Consider the following 14,757-nt stretch of genomic DNA (forward strand, 5'->3'; position numbering starts at 1 on the left):
ATGTATTAAATGTTGCCTGTAGTCTGGAGATAACGGTAAAAAAACAATAGTAATCTGCTGCCACCTACTCATATGGATGAATATCAGTTACTCAGCTGACCGCAGGGAGAACATACTGAATAATAGTATGCTTAAAATAAAATCAAGCAACTTCCTGCGGCACACTAGACAAGGTATCATGGCATAGTACTGTGCCCCGGCACACTGGTTGAAAAACACTTCAATAGCCAACACTTACTTCAACCTGGAAGCCGAGAACAAAGGCCTTCACAAAATCGGCTGCTTTGGTGAGTGATGCGATATCTTGTGTGTCTTTGCAGGTCTGGAACACGGGAGCAACACAAACAAATATAATTTAAATTATATTATGTTTAAGAATACCTGAAACATACCTGTTAACTATTTTTGTATTTGTATTTCAAAAACAATACATTTTGCCAACAAATTTCAGTACAATATATACCAAATGAATACTTTTCATTAACCAAAAGATTTTGGGGGCAATTGATTCGATTACTGTAAATTTTCAATGCATTTCCTATAAATATGGGCATTTACAAAGAGACCCTTACTGATGAGTATAAATTATTTTCCTTGCTTCAAAGATTCTTATCAACTTTGGAGGGGTGCTGTCAAAACTCATCACGATTTGCCTGTGGAAAAGAAGCTGCATTCTTCCGTTTGATGTTCCCCCATATTCAGTGGTGCGTCCCCCAATTCCTTCCCTCACAGTTTTGTGACTGAACTGTATTAAAAAAGGGGAGTTGAAGTTCTCATCAGATGATAATCGTGAGCTGAAATGAATATCTCTTGTCTCTTATTGTGTTTTATTTAAGGTGACAGATTTAAGGTGATAGACCTAACGGCTATCTTGAGAGAAAATTAGCATATTTCATGAAACGTGATTTTCTTTAGCCATTATGTACAAAATCTCTAATCATATTTTAACACAAATTTATTAAAATCCTTAAATCTTCAAATGATGTGCACGAGGCATCAAAGAGAAAGCCAACAGAATTATTAAGGACTCCTCTCACCCCAGCCGTCACATCTTTGGCGCACTGCCTTCTCGTAGGTAATACGGGTCCCTTAAAACAAGGACTAACAGGCCCAGAGAATTTCTTCCCCAGGGCCAATCAGCAGCCCGAAAAAGCGCAGGACTATGAAAAATATACATTTTGCCTTTTGTTATTTCTTGACTTATTTTGAATTATGTTGCTGCTTATTGTTATTACACTATTGTTTTGTGGTAGGTAGGTAGATAATCTTAAAACATAGGCCAGTCATCGTTCACTACCTTGCATACCTGTCAACCTCCACAGCTCCGTGCCCGCACAAACTGTCGTATTTTCCCGTAGAAAATACAAAATCTAATCGTACACCATAATTTTTTTGGGGAATGATGCATGACGGGAAATCCCCAGGCGACAGACACATGCACACATTAGCATCAAACTGCTCGCTTCATTTACAACGAAAAAAAAACGATACAGAGATAGAGGCCTCTGCAGCAAACTCCTTTGACTTGATTGATTTGCCGTTTCGTGATAGTCTGTGTATACCGGATGGTACCCATCATTGACAAATTTGCATTTTTTCCCGTACAGATTTCCTTGTACGTCGTACCCCTCTTAAAATGCATAAAAACGTACTTTGTACGGCAAAACCGTACAGGTTGACAGGTATGACCTTGTATCTTTGCCTATTGGTCCTAAAATTATTTCTATCTCATTCTTCCTTATAAGCCTTTATTATGTGTTTATCCTTGAGTGCCATGTCTAATGTCATTGAAAACAATGTTCACTGAAGAATATTCTAATTCTACTTTTTTGTACTAGACATCCATATAAAGTGTAGTGAACATATCTTTACGTTTTGTTCCGTTTTGGCAAGTCAACATACATTTGTAAATAATATTTGTACAGTGCATTATGAATGGACCAAGTATTAATTGATGAAGCAAGCTTTAGTGCAAGGATTGGGAACCTAAGGCTCGCGAGCCATATATTTTCATGAGTACCTGGCTGGGAGATCAAATGTGGCCATAGATATTCTTCAGTGAGTACTTCCAGATCTGGCACATGCGATGCCAAGCCATAGCTAGAGTGGGTGTAATCTGTCCAGCATATTTATGAAAAAGTCTCAGTGTTACACTAATACAACCAATTTTTCTGTAAATCTTTAAAATCCCACGGGCCGTCGGAACAGTGATAAACAAAGTTGTGTCTTCACAATATCACCTAAATACGTCACGCCACAGATCATTGGAAAGCTTAAACTCTTGGAATTCAAGATACCATTTTAAAATATACTCATCACAGAAACGTCAAAATCAGTCTGAAACAAGATAACCCAAAACTATAAAGCCGGCGTAAAGCACCCAAAAGTGCTGGGATTTTCATGACCCAATTCCCCGCACATATGGTGTGGTTACATTCACAAAAGTCCAGTGTATCCAACCGTGTAAAGTATTTAATCCAAAACACACAAAATTGCCAACAGATTTGTAAAAATCTGCCTAAAAGCATTACTGCATCGTTTGACAATCGTTGTTGTAATCCGTCTGCTTCGCTCCATAACCCCCCTTTAGAAATAAACAGACTCAGATTATTTCAAATATGGCCATTAACCTCTGACCCTTTGATTGACAGCACTCTAGCCAATTGCAAGCTTCTTTTCATAGTCCTTAGCCCATGACAACCTATTAAGGCCTGTATTAAGAAACAAAACAACATGACAAGTTCCTTTTCGGACAAATTTAGCCAATAGTGACCCATTCAAATGTTGATTGACACATTGGTTAGCCGATGAAATTCAGAACGCTATTCTATGCAATTTTACGTGCTGTATATAAAAGACAGCCAAAAATAAAAACACGTAAATGGGACCCGGGATCCAATTTTACGCACATTAATACAAGCAAGTGCGCACAACCAGTGATTGACTTCTAGAAAGAGCAGTCAAACGTTTACAAGTCATTCACAATGTCTAAAAACTGGTAAAACTAAGATACACAATGCAAAGTTTTAAGGGCTGTGAACTGGTCGTCTCCTAATGGCCTTTTGGAAATGACTAGACCTACAATTAGAAAAATGTGTAAAATACAATGTAGGGCTAACACAACTAATTGATGACATTGATTATTTAAAGCATTGGCAACTATTTAGATGAACGGTCTGCACTTATAAAGCACTATTCAAGTGACTGAAGACCTCCCAAAGCGCTTTAAAACGTGTCTCAAATCACCGATTTGTTGTATCATTTATGAGCCACTAAGTTCGTTTCATCGATGCAAATAAGAGTGCACACGATTCCGTAGTGACGAAGTTGTAGTACCACTTTGGTCCGGCAGAGGACACAAAAGTTGTCTTTCATTTTTAAAAATCCTTTTCAATTTAACATTCCATCATTAGAAATAGAATTTGCATAAAAGTTGTGGTATTTAACCGTTTCATCATGAAACAAAGTAAACAATTTTCAAGGGAACAGAAAGTGCTTCAGATATATAGAGAAAACAATCTGAAATTGAGTAAATGAAATAAGGTAAAACGAAAATTAACAATTATGACATGTTTAACTGTACACAAGAGGCAGATTCTTAACTATATATATATATATATATATATATATTGATATTGTTTATCATTAAAAACACATTTGTTGACAAAATTATTAAAAAATGGGTTTACATTTGTGATATATTTTTTTGTAGATAAAAGATGAATGTATTGCTTTAGACGCTGCCTTGCTTACAAACAAGACTGATCGTAAGTTGATTTTGTACAGGACTGTCTCAGAAAATTAGAATATTGTGATAAAGTTCTTTATTTTCTGTAATGCAATTAAAATAACAAAAATATCATACATTCTGGATTCATTACACGTCAACTGAACTATTTCAAGCCTTTTATTATTTGAATATTGCTGAATTTGGCTTACAGCTTAAGAAAACTCAAAAATCCTATCTCAAAATATTAGAATATCATGAAAAAGTATACAAGTAGGCTATTCAACTAATCACCTGAATCATCTAATTAACTCGAAACACCTTGCGAGGGTTTCCTGAGCCTTAAAAACACTCAGCTTGGTTCAGTAAACTAAATCACAAGTATGGGGAAGACTGCTGATCTGACTGCTGTCCAGAGGACCATCATTGATACCCTCCATCAGGAGGGTAAGACACAAAAAGAAATTTCTCAAAGAGCAGGCTGTTCACAGAGTGCAGTTTCAAAGCATATCCACAAAAAGTCTGTTGGAAGGGAAAAATGTGGCCGGAAACGCTGCACAACCAAGAGAGATGACCGCAGCCTTAACAAAATTGTGAAGAAGAGCCGCTTCCAGAATTTGGGGGAGCTTCAAAGACAGTGGGCTGAAGCTGGAGTCCAGGTATCAAAAGCCACAGTTCACAGACGTGTCCGGGAAATGGGCTACAATAGCCGTATTCCCATGGTCAAGCCACTTCTGAACTCAAGACAACGGAAGAAGCGTCTGACTTGGGCTATGGAGAAGAAGCACTGGACAGTTGCAGAGTGGTCCAAAGTCCTCTTTTCAGACGAAAGCAAGTTTTGCATTTCATTTGGAAGTCAAGGCGCCAGAGTCTGGAGAAAGGCTGGAGAGGAGCAAAATCCAAGTTGCTTGAAATCCAGTGTGAAGTTCCCACAGTCAGCAATGGTTTGGGGAGCCATGTCAGCTGCTGGTGTTGGTCCACTGTGTTTCATCAAGTCCAGAGTAAATGCAACTGTGTACCAAGAGATTTTAGAGCACTACATGCTTCCATCTGCTGAAAAGCTCTATGGAGATGAGGATTTCATTTTCCAGCATGATCTGGCACCTGCCCACAGTGCCAAAACCACCAGTAACTGGTGCACTGACCATGGCATCACTGTCCTTGATTGGCCTGCTAATTCCCCTGACCTGAACCCCATTGAGAATTTGTGGGGTATAGTTAAGAAGAAGATGAAAGACACCAGACCTACAAATGCAAATGAGCTGAAGGCCGCTATCGAAGCAATGCCACAGGCTGATTGCCTCCATGCCACGCCGGATTGATGCAGTAATCCGTGCAAAAGGATTCCCAACCAAGTACTGAGTGCATGAATGGACATTTTCAAATGTTTGATTTAGTTTTGCTGTTATAATTTTTTTTTTTTACTTGGTCTGAGGAAGTATTCTAATATTTTGAGATAGGATTTTTGAGTTTTTTTCAGCTGTAAGCCAAAATCAGCAATATTCAAATAATAAAAGGCTTGAAATAGTTCAGTTGATGTGTAATGAATCCAGAATGTATGACATTTTTGTTTTTTTAATTGCATTATAGAAAATAAAGAACTTTATCACAATATTTTAATTTTCTGAGACAGTCTTGTATTTGCATATTTTGTATGTTTAAGTGACCTGTATTGTTTTGTACTAAAAAAAAATAACATTTTATAAAATGATATACTCTATAAAGATAAATAAAGATTAAGTGTAACCTACTTTTGGAATAGTCATAAGTAGGGGAGTGTCTATATCATTTCTTTACCAGCTCGGTGGGCTTGTGGGTAGAGCGCCCGCTTCGGGACTGGGAGGTCGCTGGTTCAAGCCTTGACCGACTCATACCTAAGACTTACAACATTGGTACTCATTGCCTCTTCCCAGCTTGGCGCTCGGCATTAAGGGTTGGAATTGGGGGGTTTGGTCACCTAATGACTCCCAACAAAGCAGTTGGGTCTAAAATGGCGGCGCCCTGTTCGGCTTCGGCTACATCGGCTCGCTGCAGTTTAACTGTGCGGGTCAGATGTATCCACATTTCATTCTGTGTGCAAAAGTAAATTCATTCATTCATTCAGGGCAGCACGGCAGAGCAGTGGTTAGCGCGTGCGTGGTGCAGTTCTGAGGTCATGCGATCGAACCTTCCTGTGTGGAGTTTGCATCTTCTCCCGGTGCGGGGACTCCGGTTTCCTCCCACATTCCAAAAACAGTCAGATTTATTGCCCAGTCCAAAGTGTCCCTAGGTCTGAATGAGCGAGTGAGTTGTCCGTCTCTGTGTGCCCTGCGACTGGCTGGCAACCAGTTCAAGATGTCCCCTGCCCACTGCCTGAAGATAGCTGGGATGGGTTCAAGCACCCCCGCAACCCTACTGAGGATAAGCAGTACAGATAATGGATGGATGGATGTTAAATCCAAATATAATATGATCTTTGGATAAGAGGGTAGGAAAAGAGCAGAGGTGGGTAGTAACTGAGTACATTTACTCCGTTACATTTACTTGAGCAAGTTTTGGGAAATTGTATACTTCTAGGAGTATTTTTGAATCCCTATACTTTTACTTGAGTAAATTTGTGAAGTAAAAAACTGTACTTATACCCCGCTACCTTAGGCAAGTAGTTACTTCGTTACTTAATAAATCTCCTCCACGTAAGTACACGTTTGAGCTTATTATGACATAGACCTCTGGCAGACTTTACCCTGTTTAACCAGTCAAACGTAGTAGCCTCAGCACGAGACCATATTAAACTCCAGCGGGGGAAATTTTGTTTACGGATGAAACATATCGAAAATGACACTTAGTAATACCAACTATGAAAACACAGAAGATGAGGAGCACCCCTGGCCTCACATCAAAAGCATGTTTCCCTTAACAACTACAATATGCAATATCTCATTTGTTCAAGTTCATGGGCTAGCATGTTGTTCTGCTTGCAGAGCCTGTTAAGTTACATGTAAGTATTAGCAGTCTGAAACTCATGACAAAAAGTTACCGTATATCAGGACAGACAACTCTGACAAGTTGCCTGCCACATTTTTGACAACTTGAAACACAATAAGACAACTAGTCGCAAAAAAAAATTGTTGCAAAGTATTAAGGATTGATAAACAGAATATATAACAGAACAACACTTTAAAATTACATTTATTATAAATCTACTTGTCACATTCATTGCCTGTATATGACATCGCTGTTTTCCATCTGTCATCAGTATATACCTGTATTTACTCATCTTCATTAATGCAATGTTTGTGTAGCGTCATAAATGTTGCTTCTTTGAATCTTTCTTCTGGGGCTGAGGTTTTGGCTTGATTCCTAACCACTTATCCATTTTTCTTGTGTTCCCTGTTAGTCTACTTTGGAAAATGATATGCAAATGCACAACATTATAATGCTCAGGAAAGTCCGGAAGCACGAAGTTATTCGATGCAGCCTCCTGATCGGCTGCAGAGTATGCAAATTGCCAAATGAACCGAAATTCTCGAGAATCAGCATGGAAACAAATTCTGTTGGTCTCCCGGCTTCCTCCCCCTCTTGTATGCCCACAATCTTGATGTTGGGCCTCCGGAAACAACCTTCCAGGTCCAGGAGTTTGGCTCGAAGTTGTCCGTTGTCATTAGCATGTTGCTCGTATTCTGATTCGAGGTTGTGGACACGCATATCGAGATCGCTCGTTACTAGCTACGTGGGTTTGTAGCTCAGTTTGCGAAGCCAGGAACGACAGAAAGGTGATCTCCAACGAGTCGAAGCAGCTGTTGGACAGAGTTCTTTACAAATGGTTGTAATGAGCTCCCTGCTCATGGCGTATGTTTTGTCCTATGGCTCTCCCAGCTGGCCGTGTGGTCTTATTGCTGTTGATACTTTTGGCTTTATTGGCGACGTTGAGTTTCGGCATCTTTCGACCTATTCTCAGCTACAGTTTTCAAATGATAGTAGACAGTACTGCTAGCTTATTGGTGTGAAGAAAGTAGTTAAATTACGACTTATTAAGTTCATGGAGGGGAGCTCTGTCTGAACATGCCTACATCCTACGCCTGCGCACTAGCGGTCCTATCAAAGCGTGCACTTGTGCACCAAAGTACAGCTTCGGGTTTACTTAGGGCTTATACCATTAAATCAAGTTAATATAGTGGGCGCTCAAGACTCTGAAATTTTGTCCCAAACTGAAATAATCACTGCAATCAAATGCCTGGAGATGAGTGTAGCATGGGCATCTTAACTGGAAAACAGGCGAGACAATAGCTTGAAGCCTTACCGTGTACCATGTCACATTTGATCACAATCTGAAAAAAAAATCAATATATATTTGACACATTTTTATAAGGGTAAGTATAGGTGTTTCCAAAATTGCCCATTTGGAGACGGACGGTTTACAACACTAAAACCTTTGCAAATATGTATATTACTTGGGCCAATTTTATGGGCATTGTGAAAGAGTTATAAATGTGTGACTTCTCTTTCCAGAAGTCAGATCAATGATTGTGCAGAATTGCGCACAATACTGGCGCGCAAAACTTATTTGGAGTTGCATTACGCACTTTTATTTTAAGGCTCTGATTTAAATGCACATTGTAAATATGCATACATTTGTGGTGGTACCTTAATTGGCTAACCTATGGGTCAATCATCATTTCACTCATTTACTTTTGGCTGAAAATTTTTGAGGCTTAAGTAGTCACGTCGTTTTTCTTCAATACAGGCTCTTATAGGCTATCGCAGGTTAAGGGTATCTTGCTTAAGACAGATCATGATGTTTCTGTGATGAGTATATTTTGAAATGCATCATATCCTGAATCCCAGACCATGTTTGCGGGAAATCATGTAATGAGTAGAATTTCCCCGCACTTTTAGCTAAATTATACTGGCTTTATAGTTTGCGGGTATCTTGTTTTAGAGTGATCCTGATGTTTCTATAATGAGTATAATCTGAAATATCTTGAATCCTTAGGGTTTAAAATTTCCAATGAAACGTAGCATGATGCATTTCAGTGACTGGTGACATCGTGAAGACACGGCTTTGTTTACCAACAATAAAGGGTAAATATGACTTGGTTGGTTGGATCCCTTAATCACTAGGGTCGTAGGGGCACCCTTTCCTGTGGTGTGTCTTGGGCAAGTACAGTCTGGTGCCGCCCATCCCTCTTAAAACCAACATATATTCCCACCCAGTCTCGAACCGGGGACCTTTTGCGAGTTAGGCGAATGTGCTAACCACTGCACTCACTTTAATCTCCACATTTCTTGTTTTAAGGTTAAATCTGACTTGAAGTTGCAAGTGCTCCACAATGGGAGTGAATATCTTCAGCCAGTTCTCCTTCAGCGGCGTGTAACGATGAGCTGGAACAGCCACCTTACGCATCTGATCTGCCCCCTAAAAAGACAAAATTTACATTCATACAAAATGTACTTTATAATACATACACTACATTTCAAAAGTTCAGGTCACAGACTATTTTGTGCTTTCCATGACAAAGTCACACTTTTATTTATCAAATGAGTTAAATGTATGTTTGTTTGCCTATAATTATCCCTTCCTTCTGCAGACCGGTCTCAGAGATAGCTTTTTCTTTGCGCCATGAAGGTCAGCTTCTCGGCGACTGGTTTCACTGTATATTTTGACACTGGTGTATTGTGGGTACTATTTAACAAAGCTGCTAGTTGACGACATCTATCTCAACCTAGAGTAGTGGTTCTCAAATAATCGTGTGGGTCACTCTAGAGGGGCACAAAGCTCTGTCAAAGGGGGCGCAAAACCTTTGTCTAAGGGGGCATGCACGTTTGACCTTGGAACTTTATTTTTTTTTTTTTTAACTTTCCAATTGCCCCTCAACTACACTAGGAGCAGTGGCGCTCCCATTGGCAGTGTTTACATTTAACCTCCATGCCGTGCATGTAGCAGAGTTTAAGCATCGAAAATGAAGTGAAGTGGAGCAGACCCTTAAGTGACCCAATAAAAATAAATTAACCCTGGATGAGTAAACAGACTTCTTTTGGGGGTGCGAGAGGATTTCTTTTTCAAAAGGGAGGGTGGGGTTGGTGGTTGTCGCGGAAGAAAAGAATTGAGTAGCACTGAACTTAAGACTCTAATGTACTTGTCCTCTTGCTTGGTTGTGCAGCAATTCCCACTTCTCTTCGTACTCTGTTTATGCTGACTGAAGGGGAACCACCACTTTTTACGATGGCGATTTGTTGCTGTGCCAACCGGTAAAGTTCTTAGCCCAATTTGACATTTTATCGAATTTTTCTCGCGTGTTGTGGCTAACTTTGACTAACCAGGAATCTCACACCCCTTAAAGTAAGCACGCCCTCGTTTTTTCTTATGCCTCATAGCGCTGCATTTCGACAGAACAAATGTCACAATCGTAGTTTGTATAATGCGTTTATGAAGAAATATTGATTGCTGTGACTAAAAAAAAAAGAAGTGAGTGCTCAATCAAGTGCTAGGTGCTTTTTGCCGTCTATCATTGGTCTAATTCTGCCAGGGAAGGCAAGGTGACGTCACATGCAAAGGGTCAATTGCCTTCTAACGCGATCATCAAACACAATGTATGATTAGAATATTGGCGTTCTGGTTGCTGGATAAAACCAGACGATCTCAGGTAAAATAGTCATTTAACACGTTTACAATGTATGGCAGCCATTTACGAAGTCTGGCCTGCAAGCCAGTTATGGCCCGTCATCAAATTTTTACTGGCCTGCGGCCTCTGTCATAATATTAATATATGGCCCCCAAATATTGTTGACCACATTTCACCAAATGATGGCAGGAGCTCATTGGCAACCTTGCCTTTGGCTTTCTATGAGAACTTTAGCCTACCTCATTTCCGACATGTTGACTGGGAATTAATAAAGGAAAGTTGATTGGGAGAGTCGTTGCTCCCAGGAAAAGTGGGAATTAGAGTATTTTGTACCAAAAACCTAGAAGAACTGCGTAAATGTAGCGGTTTTCAAAGCTTAGAATATTGAGAGACAATACCAATCAAAACATGCTGGCTGCAAAAAGCTGACTGGAAACGAACACTTTGAAAAGGTGAAGCAACTGACAGCTGTTTGAAAAGCACAGCACCACTTTTTCACAAGACCCTGCGAATGAAGGCGAAAGGACATTCCGATGTCTCGCCGCAGGTTCTTTGACAGGACCAGACTGAGTATTCCGAATTTGTAAAATAGAGCTGGAGAGAAGCAACACAGTTGACATTTATTACAAAGTTTGATAATAGAGATAAAACAAGAGTACTCAGGGCCAGTATGACCAGGAGACAGTTCTCCCAAACAAAAGGGCATCGAAAACTGTTGACGACAGTTTTTATAGGAAAGGGGTGTGGATTTGCAAAATAGAACATGAAACTTTACCAGGCAAAAAAAAAAAACACATCTATTTCAAGAGCCCTTTGTTAAAACTGGTCACAGGTGTATTTTGAAGGTTGTATGATAAAATAATGGCGGTAGACCATTGCTGGGAAAGTGATATGAAAGTATACACCAAGTAAACATGTGGATGAACATAACTGCATTTATAACAACTAAATGAGTGATGTTGTTATTGAAGTAATGCTGTGATGATTACATAATAAAGGTAATATAGCTGGAAAACTCACGTTATGATGACAACATACACAATATCCTATTTAAATAATCTTGCACGAGTCAAATGAAAACGCTACAAAGGAGAGCTACAAGGTTAAGCCGCTGATCGACACGCACTGCAAACCTTTAAAGAAGGGTAAATTATTGAAGACTTGATAGAATATCAGGCAAAATAGTCAGCCCACTTTCTGAAGATCTTGGACACCTCTGATGTATGTGATGTATTTCTAAACATTATCTTACTTGGAAAAAAATGCTTTTCCTTCGAATAAAGGACATTTTTAAGCGACCAAAAACTTTTGAACGATAGCGTACGTACATATGCAGTTTAAAAATAACAAGATCTATCATACCTTCAATTTGTCGAGAGAGATCGGTGGAAATTGAGGTCTTTTACTGGCAATAGAAGCCTCCGTGTCCATGTCAGCTGCGTCGAGTTTCCTTTTTTGGCTCTTTTTAGACTGCACCTTCACAAAGCCATTAGTATCATCGTTTTTTTCACTCATAACAGGTTCCATTTTATCATTTATCAGCGAAGCCATGGTGAAATCCACGTTAAGAAAGTCCGACAAGGCGCTAGACAAGGGGCGCAACGGCTGAAAGTATCCTCGTGTGACTGGAAAGCCCTTAAAGCTAACGTCGATGTCGCCTGAACAAAAGCCATATGTGATTTTGTAGATATGGAAAATGTGAGCGTTTACCATTGGATTTATGTTTGTGTCAATGTATTGTAATAAAACAAAATATGGCTTAATTTTTCAATATTATTATTATCATTATTATTTTCACACGAAACACATTTTTTTCAGGAATATTTCGAGCCACAGCGTCGTGTTTTGGGCACGTATAAGCTTCATTTGAGAATACATTTGAGACTCTCCCCTAATAACGACCATTCGATTTACGTGAAACGGTAGATACGATTTTTTTTGGGGGGGGGGTTTGACAAAAAATATTTGGACATGGCTGTAAGTTAGATTTTGAATTGTATGCACCTTTTTCCGAGTACAGGACATTTCTGTAGTGCTTCTTTCCGCTGCTACCGGCGTGTGACGCTGTGAGAGGTCACCCAGCAGCCACCCAGAAGTAAAAAAAATCTGCTTACTCCTTCTACTTCGTATGCAGACATCTCTCCTTCACCTGCTCATAATCCCACCGCTGTCACCAATGGAGCGTGTTGTTTTGTGTGGGTAATGGATTGCTCCTTGTTCATGAAACAACTGTCAGCTCCCATCCATCCATCCATTATCTGCACCGCTTATCCTCAGTAGGGTCGCGCGGGTGCTGGAGCCCATCCCAGCTATCTTCAGGCAGTGGGCAGGGGACACCCTGAACTGGTTGCCAGCCACTCGCAGGGCACACAGAGACAGACAACTGACTCGCTCATTCAAGTCAAGTCACGTTATTTTTATTTGTATAGCCCTAAATCACAAAGAGTCTCAACGGGCTTCACAGACCACAGATTATTGCAAACCACAGACTATTATTACACTATCCGCTGATCTAAATGAGGGCACGGAAAAACTCAAAAAACACACTTCTATTCTATGGCATAAGAATAACCTATATTTTATGTTGACAATATCTGTGTATTATCTGTTATTGATACATCCATTGCAAGCTGGTTATCCTGGAAATGGGATTACCTCACACCTAGGGACAATCTGGACCGGCCAATTAACCTGACATGCATGTTTTTGGAATGTTGGAGGAAACTGGAGTGCCCGGAGGAAACCCAAGCGAGCACGGGAAGAACATGCAAACTCCACACAGGAAGGTTCGATTTCATGACCTCAGAACTGTGCCGCACACGCGCTAACCACTGCGCCGCCGCCGACAGCACCCGTTGAATGTAAAGACAACAAACTCTCTCCAAAATTAAACTCTCCCTCTCACCCACACTGTCGCGTCATTCGTCGCCCTACTGACATAATTCATGCGCACCTCAAATTCTACGCCTACCCTATCTCCAGTCTGCGAAGAACCTTGACATTTTTATTGTTTAATATCTCGTGCACCAATTCACTATGGTTGGTGTAAGAAAAAGGCGAGACATTTCTTTTGAAATGAAAAAGTAAGCTCAACGCGGTTGAGAAAATGGTCGGAACGCTTTTTTCGGCTACTTTTTTACCAAGGAGGATGCAGTTGCTGTTGAAGCGCATTTTTGAAAAGTTAGTTAAACCTAACTTTATTTATCTTTATAGAGCATATTGTTTTATGAAATGTTTCTTTGTCTTTTTAGTATAAAAACTATACAGGTTACTTATTTATACAAGCCTTAAACATACTTATATTAACTTTAAACATACAAAATATAGCACTGAAGCAACATACAAACAAATTCAACTTAAGAACGATCGTCCGGAACCTAACTCGTTCGTAAGTCGGGCAGCGTCCGTACTACAAAACGCTAAAACTGCAACAAACTGTATTCTATGTGTGGCAGAAAATATCCACAAAAGATACAAAAAATGTGAACACAATTTTCAGATTTTTTTGGTTATATATTTGAACTTGATAAACATTCCCAATGTCCAGGTGATTTATATACTTAGGAATCTAGTGAATTAAAGTCCCGGTGTGTAATGTTTGACCAATAGTTTGACCACTGTTGTCTAATGCAAACAAAAACCACTGCCACAGCAAGCTAAAGACAACAAACGAAAATGGCAGCGACCTTAGGTATGGATTTTACCATGTAAAGGAAATACGAATTTCTCCACCGATTGTTTAATTTAAAAAAATAACAGGTATGATAATTCATGTATTTTTGCCTAGTATTCAATGTTTTTGCTTTAAAGTTGTCTTTGTACCACTAGGAGGCACAAAATATTACTCACTTTCCCTTTAAATATGTCTTGATTTTTATTTATTTAGGCTACTCTCTTTTTCTCTTTGTATTTATCAGCATTTTCTGTTCCCTTACAATTTATAACTTTGTAGCATTAGACTGTTTTATGCCAGATTTGTTGTAAATATGTAATGTTTATCCAAGACATTTATTTAAAAAGTCTTGAATACAATACCTCATCAATATATGAGGAAAAGTATATTGATTTTTTTCTCGTTTGAGTTTAAATGTCCAAAATTCTGTACAGCACTTTAAAGTACACTAACACTGAGATATATGTGTTTCTTCAAATGTTACTCAAGAGTAAAAGCAGCTTTAAAAAAAATTGACATGTTCAAGTATTTTTAAACGTTTGACAGTGGAGTTAAAGCTTTAACTGTGGATTAAAACAACCGAATTCTGAATTAAAGCTGCCTTATGGTTTAACCATGAAATTAAATCTAATGTTGAAGCTCTATAGGCGCTCTAAATCAGAATAAGTCTAGTCCTTTGAGACTTTTTGTGATTAAGGACTACACAAATAAACATGACTAGACGTTGTGTATTTATTTTCCAAGGGACCACTTTA

General features: G+C 39.3%; 2 protein-coding genes across 3 annotated transcripts in view; one reads left to right on the top strand and one right to left on the bottom strand.

Moving 5' to 3' along the window:
• The window catches only part of pno1 (partner of NOB1 homolog), a 23,113-nt gene extending 11,130 nt beyond the window's left edge, over positions 1-11,983 (bottom strand). The window contains exons 1-3 of one of the 2 annotated variants that reach the window (XM_088351750.1): positions 11,692-11,978; positions 8,976-9,122; positions 239-322 (exon numbers count right to left, since the gene is read on the bottom strand). In XM_088351750.1, coding sequence (XP_088207876.1) covers positions 239-322; positions 8,976-9,122; positions 11,692-11,880 — 420 coding nt within the window. In that variant the 5' untranslated portion in view covers positions 11,881-11,978. Of the gene's footprint in view, positions 1-238; positions 323-8,975; positions 9,123-11,691 lie in introns of both variants that reach the window. The other variant, XM_088351751.1, reaches the window with a different exon arrangement.
• Positions 11,984-12,231: 248 nt separating this feature from the next.
• The window catches only part of dnaaf10 (dynein axonemal assembly factor 10), a 38,738-nt gene continuing 36,212 nt past the window's right edge, over positions 12,232-14,757 (top strand). Inside the window, exon 1 of the mRNA XM_088351748.1 lies at positions 12,232-12,424. The gene's annotated coding sequence lies outside the window, so the exon portion shown is untranslated. The remainder of the gene's footprint in view (positions 12,425-14,757) is intronic.

This window comes from Urocampus carinirostris, chromosome 13, assembly GCF_059441175.1.
Source record: "Urocampus carinirostris isolate Australia breed hairy pipefish chromosome 13, RoL_Ucar_1.0, whole genome shotgun sequence".
Taxonomy (NCBI): domain Eukaryota; kingdom Metazoa; phylum Chordata; class Actinopteri; order Syngnathiformes; family Syngnathidae; genus Urocampus; species Urocampus carinirostris.